The 19,853-nt window shown below is 50.7% G+C and overlaps 1 protein-coding gene across 1 annotated transcript; it reads left to right on the forward strand.

Annotated features, from left to right (window-relative positions):
* Positions 1-919: 919 nt before the first annotated feature.
* Positions 920-14,254, forward strand: Drg2 (developmentally regulated GTP binding protein 2). The gene is made up of 13 exons (XM_057776724.1): positions 920-1,075; positions 2,981-3,141; positions 5,722-5,811; positions 6,316-6,376; positions 7,064-7,154; positions 7,581-7,653; positions 7,748-7,838; positions 8,293-8,390; positions 8,756-8,832; positions 9,827-9,915; positions 10,487-10,545; positions 13,254-13,307; positions 13,631-14,254. The coding sequence occupies exons 1-13, from the start codon at positions 1,012-1,014 to the stop codon at positions 13,715-13,717; spliced, it is 1,095 nt and encodes a 364-aa protein (XP_057632707.1). The 5' UTR covers positions 920-1,011; the 3' UTR covers positions 13,718-14,254.
* Positions 14,255-19,853: the final 5,599 nt, after the last annotated feature.

Raw genomic sequence — 19,853 nt, forward strand, 5'->3', positions numbered from 1 at the left:
GGTACTTAAATATGGTACATGTTTAAATGTATGGCAGAAGCATCATACACATCGACTACATTACTCTGAGGGTCAACAGACTTGGAGTTTACAGCCAGCAGTTCATCTGGTCTTGGCACTGTCACTCAATAGCCTGTGCACCCTGAGTTGAAAACCTTGCATAATTTGCAATTTCAGTTTGGAAAATGCAATGCAAGTGAGAATGGTGAGCCCATGCACTTTGCTCTTGAAGAGGACCAGTTCTTTCCAAAGCCACATGGTTGCTCACTGTCATCTGTAACTATAGTTCCAGGGGATCTCCTGGTCCAACCTCCACTGGCATCAAGCACGCACATGGTGTACATACATACACGCAGGCAAAACACACATTAAATAAAACTAACACACACACACACACACACACACACACACACTACTCCAAACCAAAACTGGCAATAAAAGCACTTAATAGCTGAACCATCTCTCTAGCCCCGTTTTTATTTTTTGTTTGCTTGATTTTTTACTGAAACTGATACTAGCTATGCAACCCAGCTGGCCTCAAACTAACAGCAATCTTCCTGCCCTGGTCTCCTGAGTGTTTGGAGTACAGGCTTCCCCAGAAGGCTAGACGGCCCAACCCTCTTTCAACGCCTTTACAAAATGGGAGCCATAAAGACTTTCTGCCCAGCTCCTTTTCTGTCACTATCAAAGAGTAAAAAGGGTCCCACTTCACGATTCACTACCTCAAGATCCCCTCTCTGCCTTGCATACTCGTTCTTGTGGGTCCTGCCCTAGTGGGTCAAAGTCTAGACCCGGCTGCCTCCTGGAGCATCCAACTTCAGCGAGGGAGGAACGAATGGTATCTGCTCTCCACGTGGTCTGCCCGGACTCCGAATCTCGCAGCACCAGGCGCTCAGGAGGACTCCGTTCTCGGTGCGCTTCCTGGTTCTGGCTGCTTTGGCTCCGGCGTCAGACCTGAGTTCCCAGCGCTGTAAGCTGTAGGTAGCGTGGATCTCTGCAGAAGCAGCAACTATGGGGATCTTGGAGAAAATCTCGGAGATCGAGAAGGAGATCGCTCGGACCCAGAAGAACAAGGGTGAGGGCGGGATCGGAGGGGACTCCCTTTCTACCCTCCTCGTTTTTCTTGTCTGTAAAATGAGGGAGCAGCTGGAGCTGCTTCGGAGGCCGGAGAATCGCCAGAAAAGTGCCCAGGCGTGCATGAGGCCGGAGTGGGCCCATGCCGCGGTATGGTTTTAGGTTCTTGACAGTTCTGATCAGTGCTGGACTCGGTGATCGAGTAGGGAAATCTCAGCCTATGACCCAGAAAGGCAATGCCGGGAATTTTGCCCTAGGCTTCTAGCTGCTGGGCCTTCCTGCTGAGAAGGGCAAAAAGACCTCTCACAAAACAGCTTGTCTCGGTAGACAGGCAGCCCCAACGTAGTAGTGTCGAGGAAATAGGGACCAGAGAGTTTGTCCACCACGTACTTGCTATGAAACCTTGTAAAGTCATATCATCTTTTGGAGACCCGATGTCCTCATCTGTAGATGGGGATAACTCCTGCTCTCGTAATTCACATGTGCAAAACCCTTGCCTCAGAGCGAGCCCTTACTATTTAAACCTTCCCAAATATACAGCATTAAGGAAGCATCATATCTGAACCTCAAACTGTAAGGGTTGGAGATCAGTGAAGAGAGGAGGTGGGATTGCCAGGCAGTGTTCTTGGGTGCTTTTCTGAGTCTTGCAGAAACTAGCCTGGCGGTGGTGGCGCACGCCTTTAATCCCAGCACTAGGGAGGCAGAGGCAGGCGGATCTCTGTGAGTTCGAGGCCAGCCTGGTCTACAAGAGCTAGTTCCAGGACAGGCTCCAAAAAAAGCTACAGAGAAACCCTGTCTCAAAAATCCAAAAAAAAAAATATATATATATATATATATATATGATAAAGGAGTTAGTGATGCTATCATTCTTATTTTGCCAATAATAAACTGATGCACAAGGCTAAATGACTTTTCTAGCCAGTAATGGCAGGGTGGAATTGATCTCATTGAGACTGAGGCAAGGATGACGTCGGTTTGTTCAATTCTGTAATATATTGGGGAACAGTAGATGGTCATAGAAGGGTGGAAGAAGGTGGGCAGGACAGGTGAGATCTTGATTCTCAGCCTCAGCCATATCCCCCTTAATCCTGAGGGTTTTGTAGCCCCTGAAATAGAATTCCTTCTCAATAATGTGACCCATTTCCCCCCAGAATTTGAAAACAATATGGTACTCCTAATACTATAAAGGAGGAAGAAAAGGCAAGCAAGCCATTTATAGTGGAAAAAATATGTCTTTCCCTTTGTGAATGCTGGGTGCTGTCAGGGTGCAGGAAGTCAGAACAAAGCACAGAATACCCATACCTCTGCTTCGGTGTCCAGAGAAGGACACTCTAATGCAGGAAGGCTGTGTGGCCTCCTGGATTCTCTCAGAAGTGTAGCTCAGCGTGGTGAATTTGTGTATGCCACAGTGTCCCCTTCCTGCACACAGTGGTGCATCCATGAAATTCTAGCACCACAGACAACGCCCTGTGTCCCTAGGTAAGCAAGGCTGGTCTGAGACCTTCAGACTTTACTGAGGTTGTCTCTGGACATCTTTAGGATGTGACCAGTCATGAAGGACCCAGGAACTTCCTGGCTGTTCAGAATTGGCTCGTATGCTTTAGGGCAGCTGACAGTAGAGACTGAGCAGAGTGAGCAGAAAACAGCCTTGTCATCTCTTTTTTGCCCCAGGTACCGTTAGTGCTGCCCACCCGTGATCTTTACCCACTGTCATGAATGCTCAGGTCCCAGAGAGAGAGATTAAGGTGCAAAGGGGGCCTTTGAAGCAGAGGGTGGCTCCTCTGGTCTCCTTCAGGTGACTGCTGTCTGATGTTCTCAGTTAGCATGTAACCCCGTATGGGTCCACATCCGACCCATCAGGTGGTAACCCTGACTCTTATTTTCTGTCTTGTTTTACATCCTCCAGCCACCGAGTACCACCTGGGCCTGCTGAAAGCAAAACTGGCCAAGTATCGGGCCCAGCTCCTGGAACCATCCAAATCAGCCTCATCTAAAGGAGAGGGCTTTGATGTCATGAAGTCGGGTGACGCCCGAGTGGCACTGATTGGCTTTCCCTCTGTGGGTAAGGTCAGTGATGGTCCACATGGACCTTGGGGAGAACAGTAGAGGTCACCCACCTGCATGGCCATCCTCCCCTCCCCTCACTGTCACCCTGACTTAGAGGCCACTCTTCTTGCTCCTTAGCAGGAACAGGTGGCCTTCCAACACAGCCAATGACATAAATGATAGTGATGGAGTCACTGTGGGGTTTTCTAGAAAGTTCCTTCTAGAAAGTGGCTTAGTTTAATGTAGTGTCTATATTGACTTACATTTTTTTAAAAATATTTATTTATTTATTATGTATACAATATTCTGTCTGTGTGTATGTCTGCAGACCAGAAGAGGGCACCAAACCTCATTACAGATGGTTGTGAGCCACCATGTGGTTGCCGGGAATTGAACTCAGGACCTTTGGAAGAGCAGGCAATGCTCTTAACCACTGAGCCATCTCTTCAGCCCCCTTGACTTACATTTTATGTGGGAGTAAGATTAAATAAGCACCATTGCTAGGGTAAATAAGGTTTTAATATATTTTAAGATTTATTGGAGGTGGGGGAGGACACGTGCCACCTTGGAGGTCAGGAGACAGGGTCCTTAGGGTAGAACTTGGATCGTCAGGCTTGGTGGCAGGTATTTTTTAATCTGTTGCGCACTTTCACTAGCCAATATGTTTTTAATACTAGAATGATCTTGGACTTTTTGTTAAAGAGAGTTCCCACAGTCCATACAGCAGGTTCTTTTTTGGTTTTTCGAGACAGGGTTTCTCTGTAGCTTTGGAGCTTGTCCTGGAACTAGCTCTTGTAGACCAGGCTGGCCTCCAATTTACAGAGATCCGACTGCCTCTGCCTCCTGAGTGCTGGAATTAAAGGCATGGGCCACCACAGCTGGGCCTACAGCAGGTTTCTTTATTGGCAACATTGTTACATAAGGACAGTTACAATTGTTACAATTCATGTATCAATGTCAAGCTGCTGTCATTGTGTCCAGACTTTGATTAGAGCTCCTGATTTCTCCCTACCAACCTGGACTCCCCCATCTCATTCACTTGTCATGTCTCCCTAACTCTAGGCAGCTTCAGCATGCTTTGATTTTGACTCTTTGTTTCCTTGTTGTTTTGAAATGGGGTCTTACTATGTAGCTCTGCTTGACCTGGCTCTGTAGACCAGGCTGGCCTCTGCCTCACAGAGATCCACTTGCCTTTGCTGCCTGAGTGTTGGAAGTGTCCACTGTATCTGGTCCTGATTTTTAGTTTTATCTTACACATGTTGATGTGTGCATTGGTACATGTGCATGAGGGTGTTTGTGCACACGTGTGTGTGTACCTGTGGAGGTTAGGACAACGTCAGGTGTCATTTTTTGGGTTTTCAATCATGTTTTTAAAGACAGGACCTTTCACTAGCCTGAACCTTGCCATGTAGGCTAGGCTTCCTGACCCAACCCCAGGGATTCCCCCACCTCCATCTCCTACCCAACCCTGAGTTCCGAGATTATAGGACCACACCTGGCCTCTTTACATGGGTGCTGGGGATCAAACTCAGGTTTACCTCACTATACTGATTCAGCTAATTCCCTGGTCCTGGTCCTTTTTTTTTTTTATCCCCTTCGGTGCTGGAGATGGCAGCCACCTGCCACTGAGCCATAGCCCCAGCCCAATTTGATGCTCTTGACATTTGGGTGAAGTGCTGCTTAGGTGTTTTGCATGAAGTCCTAGCTTTGGACTGTTCGCCTGCTTCAGCATGCTCCCACAGACTGGCTCCGGGGCCTGTCTGCTCTGATCTACTTCCCGTCCTAGCCTAGAGGAGCTGCCATTTCTCCAAGGACGCCTTCTTCCTTTTTTGGGAGAATCGTTGCAGAAACCAAGACCAAGGTGCTGACTTACTTTTTAGCAGGACTACTGGTATACAGATGACAGAGCAGAGCAAAGATGGACGCAGGAGGCTGCTTGGAAGCAGGCCTGCAAGCTCAGTTCGGGGCTGCACCAGGGGCTGGGGCAGCTCCTGAATCCATCACAAAGCAGTCCACCAAAGAAGGGGCTAAGCAACAGCCACTGCTCCCTTCAGCACTTGCTATGGCATGATTTGTTTTGTTTTCCCCCTCTGTAAATAGTGTGTCTATGAAAGAAAGCCATGTCCCTAGTGAGTCCTGTGGCAGATACCACCTGCCTTGCAGGTGACCCATCTGATCTAGGACCAGGAATGTACCCAAAGTTAGCCTCTAGCGTCATTGTTGGGTATGGTGGCAGCCACCGCTGTCAGAACCACGTGAAACTCCCAACACACTGCCAGAGCAGCAGCAGGTTCAGAATTCTGGCTTCAGTAGGGCAGTAGGGCCAGAGAAAGGCTGCTGGTACAGGAGGGGAACTCTTAGGAACCAGGTCCCTCACCTGAGACAGGTGTGAGGCTTCCAAAGAGCGTGGACTCCTGTGCCAGTCCACGTTTGTAGTCTAGAGACCACACACACCCTCCTCTGAGTAGGCACTCTCTGCACTCAGGTCCCCAGGCTAAGGTCAAGGAAGCTTTCTCTGCCCAGGCAGCTCCTCGCCCCATAGGAACTTGCCTAGGAGTCTGAGTTAAAACTCATTAGGCAGTAGCCTTCCTTCTCTCCTAGTCCACCTTCTTGAGTCTGATGACCTCTACAGCCAGCGAAGCTGCATCTTACGAGTTCACCACCCTGACATGCATCCCTGGAGTCATCGAAGTAAGTGGAGTGTGCTGGGCCCTACCCAAAAGAGGTGTGCTTGTGTTTACACTTGTGACGTGCTCACTGTGTGAGCGCCTGAGGGAGCTTCCCCATGTGGGGACGTCCCGAGAAGTGCCTGGCTGGCCTAGAGCTCCACCTTGTCCCAGTAGATCTGGCCCATCCATGGCAGCTCTGTCTGGTGCCCCTCTGTTCTCTGCCCCCTACACATCTGACTCTGGTCCCTGACGGCTGGCTGCTTGGTTCTTTACACCCTGTAAAGTTTCAGCCTTCGGGCCATGCTTGCCTGGGTATCAGGTGTTGGAGCCTGCGGCTCCACATGATTTATTGATTACTCGGCAATGTGCTCAGTGGGCCCTTCCAGGCAGCTGCGGCTCTTAGGTGATGAGGCCCAAACTTGGCCCCAGTTGGTACTAGTGTGGGCCCATTGTAGGTGCCTAAACCCAGGCAGGCTCCTGACCACAGTGACCCAGCCCTGCCTCACCCTTCTCTTCTGCTTCCTAGTACAAAGGTGCCAACATCCAGCTCTTGGACCTTCCTGGAATCATTGAAGGAGCAGCGCAAGGTGGGAGCAGGGCAGGCGGGTGGGGGGCAGGCTGGAGCTTTGTCACTGGGTGTTGAAATGGAGGGGGAGTCATGGAGATCACATTTGGATCTCTAGTCCTGGTACCATTACTTTCCAGACAGGACAGACTGCAGTTCAGATGCTGGTGCCATATTCACTTTATGGTCTTGGTCCAGTAGTTGATGTATGTAAGCCACGCCATAGTCTCCTGATCTTAAAAATGGGCAGAGTGGTACCGAATTCACAGCTGTGTGAAGGAGCAAATGCAATAGTGTTCATGAAGCCTGGCTGGGCCTACTGCAGGAAGGGGAGAAAGGTCATTATCACCCTGTCATTCCACTTAAGGTGGTGACTTCCAGAGCCAGTCTTAGCTGGGCTAAGGTGGTACACACTTGTATTCCTAGCACTCAGGAGGCTGAGGCAGAAAGATCATGAGTTCAAGACCAGCCTAGGCTATGTAAGTGAACCCTGTCTCAAAGAACATAAATAAATAAAGCCAGTCTCCATGAATTAACAGCTCATAATTCTCCCCAAGTGCAAGGAAAATCATAGCACAGGGTGGACTCTAACAGGAACGATGAGGGTCTTTGAGGAACTGGAGTCTAAGGTATTTCAGGTTGCACAGTCACATTGCCCCACCTCTTGCATGTGCCTTACTGAGGCGCATCCTTCCCTCTACCTGTCCAGGGCGAGGCCGTGGCCGGCAGGTGATTGCTGTAGCACGCACAGCCGATGTTGTCGTCATGATGCTGGATGCCACCAAAGGAGATGTGCAGAGGTCTGTGCAGCAGGGCAGGGGAACCCACAGGGCCAGTGATGGTCCCGTGTGTCTCTGGCTCAGGGGATCTGTATCTTACCTAGCACCATCAGGCCTAGGTGTCCTTTCCTCTAGGTGGTGTTCAGCTAGGATTGGAGATCTTAGGCTCGGGTCAAGGGACAGCCTAACCTTGGTTATTGCCCACCCTACTGTCAGAGGCACACCAGCCTGCCCCTAGCAGTAGGCCCCTGAGAGCGCCTCACCATCCTCCATGCTCCCACGAAGGCATGGTCTAGCCTCCGCTTTAGGAGCTCCACTATAACTTTGGGCTGTTGGGTTGCTAGGGAAGGGAGCTGGCTTCATTCTATGCAAGCAATGCTGCCTGGGCCGTGGGGAAGCTATATGGCTTTCTTGGGAACAGCCTTTGAAGGCTAGGACTTTGCCTAGGTCCCTGTTGGAGAAGGAGCTGGAGTCTGTGGGTATTCGCCTGAACAAGCACAAGCCCAACATCTACTTCAAGGTATACCCACACTACCCAGGGCCCTCGGCAAGGGATGGACGGCTGGTGCTGCTGCCCCTTCAGCAGCAGCTGTCCCTGCCTCTCTCTCGTTCAGCCCAAGAAAGGTGGCGGCATCTCCTTTAACTCCACGGTCACACTGACACAGTGCTCGGAGAAGCTGGTACAGCTCATCCTACATGAGTACAGTATCCTTGGCAGTTGGTTTCCTGGCTCTTCATGGATGTCCAGATGATCAGGTGACATCCAGAAGAAAAACAAGACGTTCTGGGAAACTGTCCTGAGAACTGGGGTTCTCTGGGTTGGAGAAGGAGCTCTGTATGCACCTGCGGGTGCTAGAGCATGGGCCAGGGTTCCTGAGGTGAGAGATACCAGTGAGTCAGACCGAGCACCATCTTCCCGTTGGTGCTCCAGGACAGTAGCCTGGGCTTGAGGAGCAATTCCACTGCCTGACAGCCAAAGTTGAAGTCATCTTTTAATTTGTTTTTCATATTTTGTGGTTTAGAGAATAGAAATGAGAGCTTTGAACAAAAGCAGATTGTGACCAAGTCTCTAAGGCCACTACATTTTATTGCTTGGTTCCTCCCTAAAAGATACATGGGGACGCCAGTACACAGTTTGTCCTTAATCTGAGCTACTCAGAGATCTTCAATGCTGAAGTACTCTTCCGAGAAGACTGCTCTCCGGATGAATTCATTGATGTGATCGTGGGCAACCGGGTGTATATGCCCTGCCTATATGTAAGTGGTGTGGTGGCCCAGGCTGCCTGTGAGGAAGGGGCGCCCTGGCCCAGGCCACGTGACTTTTCCTCTGAGTGCATCTCTTGCATTGCAGTGACCTAGGTAGCTACCACCCACTGTTCCCACCCACCTCAGTAGTCTACTGAGAGGAACTGAGAGGGTTCTCCCCAGCCCACCTCCCCTGCCTCAGTGACTGCTGGAGTCTTAGAGGCATGAAGAGCTTGGAACCAGGGTTCCAGCCCACCTAGCTTTTCCTTTTAGGGGGTCTCCTCTATCCAGAGGCATTGAGGGGAGTAGGCCCATGGGCAGGTGTAACATTTGAGGCCATGTCCCTGGCCTGCCTGACTCCAGCTATCCAATCTCAGGTGTACAACAAAATCGACCAGATCTCCATGGAAGAAGTAGATCGTCTAGCCCGAAAGCCCAACAGTGTCGTTATCAGGTAAGAACGTGGCTTCCTGCCCCTCTGCCCTCCTTGCTGAGTGTTGGTTGCTTGTTTGTCTATCTTGAAACAGTCTCTCTGCATAGCCCTGGCTGTCCTGGGGCTCGCTGTGTAGACCAGGCTGGCCTTAGACTCTCAGAGATCTTCCTGCCTCTGCCTCCCTAGTACAGGGATTATAGGCATGTGCCACCATGCCCCTTCTTTCTGAGAGTTCTCACCACTGGAGATAGGCCTGCTGGCTGGCCACCGCAGCTCGGAGGAGAGCTAGACCTCTAGCTCGTGTGAGTTCACATAACCTAGCATCTCCTCCCAAAGGCAAGTTTGAAGCCTAGGGGTTGCAGGAAGGGTGACTCTGACTAGCAGTCACTGGCTCACTTCCCAGTGCCACCCTGCTAGGGGCTCCTTCTCAGGGGATTTACACTAAGTCCTCTGCTTCTTTGCCTTCCTTGATCAAACCAAGTGTTCTGACGAGTAGGTGACAGCTGAGGGTTGCCTCCTAGACCCTACAGCTACTGCAAAGGGCAGCATCCCTCCCTGCCTCCCAGATACTTTGACTGCCTAGGGCAAACTCATCCTTGGTATGGGAGATGGGTACCTCCCCTGCTTGTACTTAGCGCAGCACTCAGGACCACCTGGGTCTGGCTGTCCCAAAACCTGGATTCTTCCTTCTGTATTCTGAAATACCTGTGGCTAGCCCTGGGCCTTAAGCAGCCTATCTGTCCTCTTTAGGGAAAAGTGAGCATGTCCACAGTCCCAATACAACAGGCCTCTTTCCCTACAACAGATTCCATAGATTCCCTATCACACAATCAGGCTGAGCCACAGGGGGATGCCTAAGTTCCATTAGTCCAGAGGCACAGCTGCCGTCATGATACTCTGCTTGTGTCTAGCAATGATGGCAGGGCCACACTGGCCTTGGTAGTACTCTCCAACAGTAGAAACTGTGGCCTCTGAGCCTCAGGGCCCTGCCTGCCTGACACTGCCTTCCCTGTAGCTGCGGCATGAAGCTGAACCTGGACTACCTGCTGGAAATGCTTTGGGAGTACCTGGCCCTCACCTGCATTTACACCAAGAAGAGAGGGCGTAAGTTGAGAACGACAGCTCAGAGATGGCTGAGCCTTCCCCAGCTTTCCCAGTGCTATCAGCCTGCTGTGCCACCCAGAGGTCCTCGTGCCAGTTTGTCCAAGTAGAGGAGCTTGGCCTAGGCCCATGTGGCAGAGATGCTAGCTGTAGGTTAGCTGGTCCGGAAGCTGCACCAGGTCCCCACCAGCCACAGCATTCCTGTTCTCTTGCTTTCCCTCCACAGTAGCAGGCCCTTTGTTAGGCCCCTTACTCTGTCTTCATCCCGTGTACACACGTGCTCACATAGCCCAGGTTACCTTGAGCAGTTTGTGGTACCCCTGCCCTTGTAAGCTGGGAAGAACTATAGCTTCCCACCTAGGCTTCAGCATCCGCCCACTCCCTGCCCATTCACCCATTCCGCCTATCCAGCGACTCCTCTCTGGGTTCTGATGAGTGACAGAGTGACATAGCACAAGGTTCCATGCTGAGGATACGCCAGATAGCAAGCAGCGAGACTAGGAGAAGGTCTCGGTAGCCGGTGCCCCATCCAGCACAGGCAAAGACTGGTTGACATGCCTCCATCTCCCTACAGAGAGACCAGACTTCACAGATGCCATCATTCTCCGGAAAGGGGCCTCTGTTGAACATGTGGTAAGTTGAGGCCTACCTGAATGGACAGAATAATGAGCTCTCTGAGCTGTTTGTTCCAGCCAGGGTAGGGGGAGATGAGGTAAGGCAGGCTAGCCTTGCCTTACCTGGTTATTGAACACTGAGATAGGTTCCTCCAGGGAGATGAGCTGTGGGGGTGGGGGGTCTCATTTCCTGTCCTGTAAGGTAGGGTAACAACCACAGGGTGGCTTAGATCACATTGAATAAGGCTCAGCTGGCCACCTAGCATGAAGAAGGCGCCATTGTCTCTGCGTCCAATGCTGCAGGGTGTTTTGGTTGTCAGTGGAGAGCTGTCACCCTCTACCCATGCTGTTATATTCCAGTTTCTACGGTGTATATGGAGCTAAGCCTGGGAAAGGCCCTTCAGCCAGTCTCTTCCTCCCATTTGGTAGCAGAGCTATTTCTCAGAGTTACCACTTCCTGTGACCACCATATGTCCCTAAGAGTTCCCGGGGCCTAGCTATTCTGCCTTGTTTCCCAACTGCCCGAGCCCAGGGTGACTGACTGCTCCCTGTCCTAGCATGGACTCATTGAACATTAGCACCAAAGATGGTAGCCATGAGCTTAGCAGATGTCAGGCTCCTGGCCCCAGAGAGCAGCAGCTGGGTGTGGGTCATGGGCTGTGGAATGCTCACCTGTAGTTCAGGAAGAAGTTTGGAGGGCATGAACTGAGACGCCCTAGAGTCTGAACACAGACTTGAAGGAGCATCCTAGACAGGGAATTCTGGGTTTAGATGCCTTACCCGTTGGAATTGCTGCCTGGCACACCCACCCTACATAGCTTCAGCCATACAATCAAGTTCCTGAGTTCTTTTCTTAGGTTTTGTTTCTCCCCAGCCCTGTTATCTCTCAGGACCTGGTCTCTGAAGGCAGGGAAGCAGCTATTCCTGCATTCCCTCAGAACGTATTCAGTCTCATACAGTGTTCCAACTGGCAAGTCTAGCGGGAGCCGACAAGGTCCTTGTGTCACTTAGACACGCCGGCAGGCTAGTCACCTCTTCTGGGCCCACAGTCACGGCTAAGGAGAGTTGAGAGCTTTTACTTCAGTCTCTTCTGAGCTGTGGCTGTAGTGCCCCCTGCTGTGAGGGTAGCGAGCTCTAGACACAGGTGCTGGCCCTTCTGGAAGAGCATGCTCTGCTTTGGATCCAGCTGATGTCTAGACCATATGTCACCATATATGTTAGGAAGAACAGGCCAGCAAGAGAAAGGTGTGGTGTGTTTCAAGAAACATGATGTAAAGGGCCAGAGGCAGAAACAAAGGTGAGGAGAAAAGGCCAGTGGGTGGGAGAGACCTTTGACCCTTGCTCAGAGCCTGGACTTTGTCCTAGAGAAATCTTCCCTGTGAGAAAGAAGCCTGCTCCTACCCTGAGGCCTGGATTATAGCCTGGGTGCTGGCTGAGACCAGAAGAGCCAGTCAAACCTGCAGGCACTCCCAACTCTTCATTCAGTGCCTCAATCCCTCTTCTGGGGATGACAGACCCCTAGGGCCTTTGTGATACACCTGCCCTGGCCCTGCTGGTGAGCACTTGGTGGCCTTGTGTATGAGAGGCAGGGAGCCCTGGAGCAGAAGACTGAGGATTGCCCTTTCCTTCTCTGATACATTTGCTTTTTGGAGGGGAGGGGGAATTCGAGACAGGGTTTCTCTGTATAGCCCTGGCTGCCCTGGAACTCCCTCTGTAAATCAGGCTGCCCTCAAATTCAGAGGCCCTCCTGCCTCTGCCTCCTGAGTGCTGGGGTTAAAGGCATGGCTATGCATTTTCTTAAAGGATTACAGGAAAGTGCTCCTCTTGTGAAAAAGGCCTCTGGTGAACCTCTTGTAAACAGGCCTGCTGCACGTGTCCTTTCTGTCAAATACAAAGGGGGAATGCTGGCTGTCAGGGTTTTCTGTCCTATGAGGAGAGATGGGGCTGCAATTTCAGACTGCTGGTGACTTTTTTTTTTTAATCATCTGACCAAACTGAGCTTAAAAAATGCATTTGTAGGCCAGAGCTGACCTCTAGGCCACAGTGTTCATCTCTGTCCTTGAGATAGGGAGTTAGGGATTGGTTGTTTGTCTGTTACTAACAGTCACCCTCAGTCAGTTGACTTACCATATCCGTTCAGGAAATGTTCTTGCAGGCCTGAGCCTGTAAGACGTCTGAGCGCATGAGATGGGGGTGACACTGTATAGACTGTATAGTCCACTCACAGCCGTCTCCACTGCCCTCCACCGTTGCCTCAGTCAGGGTCTTCCTGTGGCCTTCATCCCACCCAGGAGCACTGAGGGGTTAGGCTGGGCTCAGGAGAGGAACAGACAGGGAATACAAGATGCTGTAGGCCACAGCTGGAGTCAGGAGGCTTGAAAGCCAGTGACCAAGCAGTTAGGACTCAAAGCCTTGGTGGGTGTTCTGAAAGCCTGCATGACCTTTTCTAAGGGAACATTTATCTAGTTGTCCAGGAAAGACAGGCAGAGGGCTACTACCTGCAGAAATGTTCCTGAGTGCCATTTGAAACCCACTTAGAGCTGGGTGTAGGTGGTGGGTGGAGCAAGGGCTCATGTTTGTGGGGTCCGTGGTCTGCCTTTACTCATGGCCTGGGGTGTCAAAGCCCCTCACCAGGGATGATTGCTCACCACAAGCCTCAGCTTTTATGTACAGACAAGCTCTGGCCCAGTTGCAGGGCCTCATCTCCCTGACTTTTCTGTCCCCTAGTGCCACCGCATCCATCGGTCATTGGCCAGCCAGTTCAAGTATGCCTTGGTGTGGGTGAGTCTGGGCAGGAGCTGGGTGGGAGGCTAGACCCAACAGCCCCAGGGTTAGGTTCAGCACAGCATCCTTGTCCAACATCCCTGCCCTTATGCATGGGGACCCTCGTGTCTGACTGCCGTACGCCATGAATAACCTGAGCTGGAAGTAGGTCTCTCCACCTCCAAGACTACATGGGATAGTTCACTGTTCAGACCACAGAGTCTGAGCTGCAGGAGGCCCCTACTTTCTCTGACTTTTACCTCCTCCCCCCACACCCTGCTGTCTTCCTGCTTCTTTGGCCATCCCGAGACTGACATGTGCCCTCTGCACCCTTCCATCAGGGTACCAGCACCAAGTACAGCCCGCAGCGGGTAGGCCTGACTCATACCATGGAGCATGAGGACGTCATCCAGATTGTGAAGAAGTAGTCACCGCACCAGCTTGCCGGCTTGGCTCCTGGGGACTCGGAGCCCCTGGGACTCCCCAGGAAGGGACTCTTGAGTCAGCTGTTTCATAAGCTTCTTCAGTAAGCAGTATTGGACAGGCGAGGCTGGGGACCAGGGCTTTGCTGAGGACATTTTCTATAAGCCTGTTCTTGTGCTAGGCTTCCTAGGGAGCCTGCAGCCTGTGTCCATGTCCTGTGCCCATCTGGGCACTCAGGAGCTAGTTACCCACATCTTCCCAGCCAGACCTCAAGCGGACCCAGGCTCAGGGTAGGCCCTCCTGGGTCCCTGGGGCTGAGACTTGTGACAGCAACTCTAGCACTTAGCGGGCTCAGGCTGAAACCTCCCACAGGTCCTCCCAACACAGGGCTGTCCCTCGTGGAAGCCAGGGCCCAGCCAAAGTGTCCTAAAGTGCCTCCCCCGGAAACCCCTCCCAGAGCAGCCCTACCTGTGAGTCTGGCTCTGTTTCCTTCTGAGCTCCTATTTCTGCCCTCCTTTCTGAAATAAAAGAATGGGACGTGATTCCTGCCCAGACCAGGGCAACTTGTATTTCTGTCGCTTGGCCCAGTGGGGGTGGGGCAGCAGTGAACTGACCATGAGTGGGAAGTGGGTGTGGCTTGCGTCTGTAAGAGACTGACCTGGGCCTGGTAGACCAAGAGAAGGTAGACTCTCCCCAGCCCAGGAAGACTGCCCAGAGACTGCAGGTGTCCCCCTGGCTCCCCTAGAGGCCATGCTCAGCCATCAGACTAGATAACATCCTTAGGAAGCTCTTGAGACTGTTGGAATAGTAAAAAGGCTTCTCCAAGTGTGGGGTGGCTGATACTCACGCCAGGATGGAGGGTCCACTGGTGCTGGCTAGGTCCTGTGCCTCTTCGTGGACGGTGTACAGTGCTCTTGGCTGCCTGAGAAGTGGGGCTTTAGGGTGCACTGCACAATTTCTGTGCAGTGTCCAGGAAGCTCGACGGCTAGAGCCAGACTAGCGTGTGGAGCCGGCCTGCAGCCCAGCCTGCTGCTCTCCAGGCTGTTTCTTGCTCCCATGTCAGCTGCTTATGCTTTCCAGAGACAAAACAGGAATAATAGACGTCATTAAATATACATTGGGCCCCAGGCAGGCAGTGTGGTAGCCTGAGCCTCTATCCAGCTCTGTGGAGGCAGACATAGGACCCCCAATAAACAGCATGCAGGTTGGGAGCCAACCACTGGACCCAGGTAAGGGACTCTGGGTCCTTGGGGTTCTGCCGCTGGCTCCTGACATTGTAGAGAAGGGGTGGCAGAAGGGCTGCCTTGGCCTTGACTCACTGGGTCCCTTCTGAGCTTCACTGTCTTCGGTGAGATGGGCATGGTGCCTGTGTGACTCCTTGGCAACAGCAGCACACAGGACAGGTAAAGATGTGGCTCTTTGCTCCGGCTCCTTCCCCTAAGGGTCCAAGGGAAGGAATCCAGGGTAGAGGTGTTTCCTACCAAACTGGGAAAGCCTCAGTCACGGACAAGATGCTCAGGCCATGAGCTTGCTGGGCAGCAACCAAGTCCAGGCCTGCTCTGTTCTTCCAGGGTGGGTGGGAAAGGTAGGAAGCTGGGTTGGGGACAGTTCTGACTTGATTCTGGCTTGATTCCTGGACCAGCTATATGTTTATATGTCAGGTGTTCCCATCTGCCCTGTCCTGGGCTAGGTGGCTCTAGCCATTCTGGAAGCAAAAGAAATACCCACCTATGTACACCTAGAATAGGGTGACATGACAGCCTTTTGAACGGGACCCCCCCAAGCATCCCCAAGGTTACTGACCTATGTCACCAGGGAATGTCGACTACCCTGATCCCTCCCTCTAGCTGTCATTTAGCCATCCTTCAACAGAAAGCCAGCTCATCAGACCTCCTAGGGAATGACGTATCCCCTCACTGCCCGGTATCCCCTCACTGCCCGGGTGCCTCCCTCGTCTCTCCTGCCTTGTAGTCCCAATGGAAATACCTCTCTGATACCCCATATCCACCTGCACCCCCCTCCAGGGTAGGTAGGTAGATAGATAGATAGATAGATAGATAGATAGATAGATAGATAGATAGATAGACCCATCGATCCTGGATCTATACAGTCGATTAGCTAATGTCTTAGCTAGGGTTACTATGACAAAATGCCACTGCGAAAGTTCTCTCAAAATCCTAGAGACACAAGGCCCAGGTCAGAGGGTCAGAGTAAGTGGGGCTGCTTTGCTTGGGCCTCTCCTAGCTTCCAAGGGCTCCTGCTTGCTGTGCTCCCAAGTGTCCTTTACCCTGTGTTCCTTCACCCAGAAGGTTAAGTGCCCAAGCTACGTTCCCTTTTGTCTACCTCCCTTCTGTGACTTTCCCAGGCACAGTTCCCTCACCCATCAGTCTCCACCAAATAGCTCCTGGTGCCATATGTTGTGAAAGGAATTCAATCCGGGCTCCACACAGCTGGCTGCAGCTCCATCTCCTCACCTGTCTTTTCTCCCTCATTGTTCTCAGGGAATCGGGTATGCAATCTCACAGATAAAAATAATTTAAAGCAGGCCAGGTGGTGGTGGCACACGCCTTTAATCCCAGCACTCTGGCAGATCTCTGTGAGTTCAAGGTCAGCTTGATCTACAGAGCCAATTCCAGGACAGCCTCTACTGAACCTGGAGCTCACTGTTTCGTTTAGAATGACTGGCCAGCAAGCTGCAGGAATGACTCAACTGTTTCTGTTCCCCAAACCCTACAACTTGGTTTAAAGATATATGCCACTGTGCCCTGTCTCTGTGTGGGTGCTGAAGATCCCCAACTTAGGTCCTTATGCTTGCACAGCAACCGTTTATCCACTGAGCCACCTTCCAACCCCAAAAGTTAAACACTTAAAAAAAACAATTTAGCCAGGGAGTGGTGGCACAGGTCTTTAATCCCAGCACTTCAGCACTGGGGAGACAGAAGCAGTCATATCCGAGTTCAAGGACAACCTGGTCTAGAGTAAGTTCCAGAACAACCAAGGCTACACAGAGAAACCTGTCTCAAAAAAAAAAAAAAATTGTATTTTTAATTATGTGTGCATGAGAGAAGGTGCCCACAGAAGCCGAAGGTGTCACATTCTTCCTGGTGCTTGAGTTACAGCAGCTGTGCGCTGTCATGTGGGGGCTGGGATCCTGGGTCCTCTTCGAGAGCAGTATGCACTTTTAACCACTGAGCCATCTCTCCAGCCCTAAGTTGATCAGGCAAGCTTAGTAGTAAGGATCCGGGGCCAGCAAGATGGCTCAGCAGGTATAGTGTCCGTGCCAAGCCTGATAGCCTACGTTCTATCCTCAGGTCCCACACGGTGGAAGGAGAAAACCAACTTTAGTTGAAGCTGTCTTCTGACCTCCACACGCACACACAATAAGTAAAAAAATAAAAGTTTGAAACAATTCTGTCACCAGTCCCATCACAGAAGGGCTTCTGGGCTATCTATGCACTAAGAGATAATCATCCTACGTCTGCAGGAAGATCACCTTTCCTAAGGGATAGTTTCCTGTTCAGTGATTGACAGCCTCCTTTGGATTGACTCTGTTTGTTTGTTGTTTTGTTTTGTTTTCGAGACAGGGTTTCTCTGTCTCTGTAGCCCTGGAGCCTATCCTGGAACTCACTCTACAGACCAGGCTGCCCTTGAACTCACAGAGATCTGCCTTCCCAGAGCTGGGATTAAAAATGTGCTCCCCCATTGCCTGGCTGGATTGACTCTTCAGGGAGGGATCAACAGTAGGTTTGGAGAGCAGTTTAGACTGCTGTGGGTGTTTTGAAGGGAAGGCAGAGGGAGAAGGTCTCATACGGCCCATTTCTACTGTGTAGCTAAGGGTGACCTTAAACATCTGGTCCTCCTGAGGCCACCTCCCTGTTATAGGCGAATGCTGAGCTCCACTGGGTGCCTGCTGGATCCTCGTGTCCTATGACAGTGTGGATGGGGACATGAGGAGAGTGGGAGAAGAAGAAATGGTTCTTCAGTAAAGCACTTGCCAGGGAAGAAGTGGGCTAGAGTGGGTGGAGGGGTCAGCAGCTCAGTGGAGCCTGCGCCCCACAGACTGGGACCTATAGGTCCTTTGTAAGGTATGCTCACTGCACTTGTGATACAGGTTGTCCTTGACAGGGAGTGTTTCAAGGCTGGTGTCTTAATGTGGATTTTTTTTCTTTTACTTCATGCTTTGCCCTATTTTCCTGCTATAACCATCTCCTGGGAGCCATGGTCCTAGAAGTCTTTTGGGCAGTGCTGAAGGATAATGGTGTGTGTGTGTGTGTGTGTGTGTGTGTGTGTGTGTGTGTGTGTGTGAATTTATGTACATGAATGTTTTGCCTGTGTATACGTATGTGCATTTCTGGTGCCTGCAGAGGTTAGAAGAGGGTGTCAGAGGGCCTGGGATTGGAGTTACAAATGGTTGTGAGCACCCACGTGGGTGCTGGGTAGTAAATCCAGGTTCTCTGATGAAACTAGTGCTGCTGAATCGTCTCCCCAGCCTGTTTCTATAGGTCCTGCATGCTGATGAGGGGTACAGTCCCTGCCTGAAGGACCCTGAGAGTCCAGCTGTAGGGAAGCTTTGGGTCCCTATAGTAGAAATTGGCTGGAATCCCTGTATCACAAGGAGTTTAGTCTGGAACTTGTATACTAGATAACACATTCTACAAGAAGGTTAAGAAAACTAGTCTAACCAGGCAGTGGGGGCACATATACACCTTTAATCCCAACACTCAGATATCTGTGAGCTCAAGACCAGTCTGCTCTACAGAGTGAGTTCCACGTCAGCTCCAAAATAAGAAAAAGAAAAGAAAACTAGGTCTAAACACAAATAACAAAATTCTGCCAACCAGTGACCCCAGAAAAGACAAGAGCCCAGGAAAGCAAGGACCATGACATTTGAGTAAAATCCTGCTGTTCGCCATCATCACCATAGGCAGTGTAGTTTCTAGTATCCCAGACAGCTGCACAGGACACCTGGAGAAGGAAGCTATGGGTCTAGCAATGTCCTCTGACTTAGGTGAGGACTCCCAATGTTATGCCTTGTTTCTGGGCTATGGGTAGAGCAGTTCTCAAGGCAGAGACAATAGCTCCTTTGACTAACTAACATTCCCACTAACACTAGCTACTACACAAGTTCATTTAGTAAAGGACCCTGGTTCACTAATTAGGCAGAGAATGGAGTCCCAATATTAGAAACAAAAATTAACATTTTGGAGAGTTTTATTTTGTCTTAAGAAAATGCCTTCTCTTTCATCTGACTGTCCTGGAGCTTGCTATGTAGATTAGGTTGGCATCAAACTCACAGATTCCCCTGCCTCTGCTTCTCAAGTGCTGGGATTAAAGACGGCCAATAATTTTTTATATCTTTTTATTTATTTAATGGTTTCCATTTTATTCTTCTTGTTATTGAAAATTATTTTTTCATAGAATATATCTGATCAGGTTCCCTTCCCCACCTCCTCCCACCTCTCCACTCACCTTCAGGAAACAAAAGAATTAAAAAGAAGAGCACAGGAAACACAGACATACAAAAGCACATACCATAATATGCAAGCAAAATACCAGTAAGATTAAAAACAAAAAAACCCAGACAGAGCAAAATGAGAAAAAACTCTCCAAAAGCACTATTGAGTTCATTTTGTGTCCCATCTACCTCTGGGTGTGGGGCGGGTCCCTAAATATGCTTCATCTTCTCAGTGAGACTCCATTGGAGAAAACCAATGTTTCCTTTGCAAGTGGTTGTCAATTGCAAATAGCGGCTTGGTTAGAGATAGGAGGTCATGTCCACTTTCCCTCCCAGTGCTGGGACCCCATCTGGCTTGGAGCTGTGCATGCGGCCCCGGTCTCTGTGAGGTCAAATGTACGTCACTCCTGCTCTCTCCAGAAGACACTGTTTTCTTGGTGTCTTCCATCTCCACTCTTAGAATTTTTCTGCTTCTTCCGCAGAGTTACTTAATGATCTCTTTTTGTCTTATCTTTAGAAGAAAATATTTTCTTAACACTATAGCTGTATTTCAAAGAAAGCACCAGAAACTTTAGTGAAAGCAGATCAAAGCAGACGCTTGTTCAGCACTTGAAGAGGAACAGCAGGAGAGGGTACAGTTCAGACAACCTTCGTTCGGGTTTTTCTTTGTTTGTTTGTTTTGTCTT

Source organism: Chionomys nivalis, chromosome 7, assembly GCF_950005125.1.
Source record: "Chionomys nivalis chromosome 7, mChiNiv1.1, whole genome shotgun sequence".
Classification (NCBI taxonomy): Eukaryota; Metazoa; Chordata; class Mammalia; order Rodentia; family Cricetidae; genus Chionomys; species Chionomys nivalis.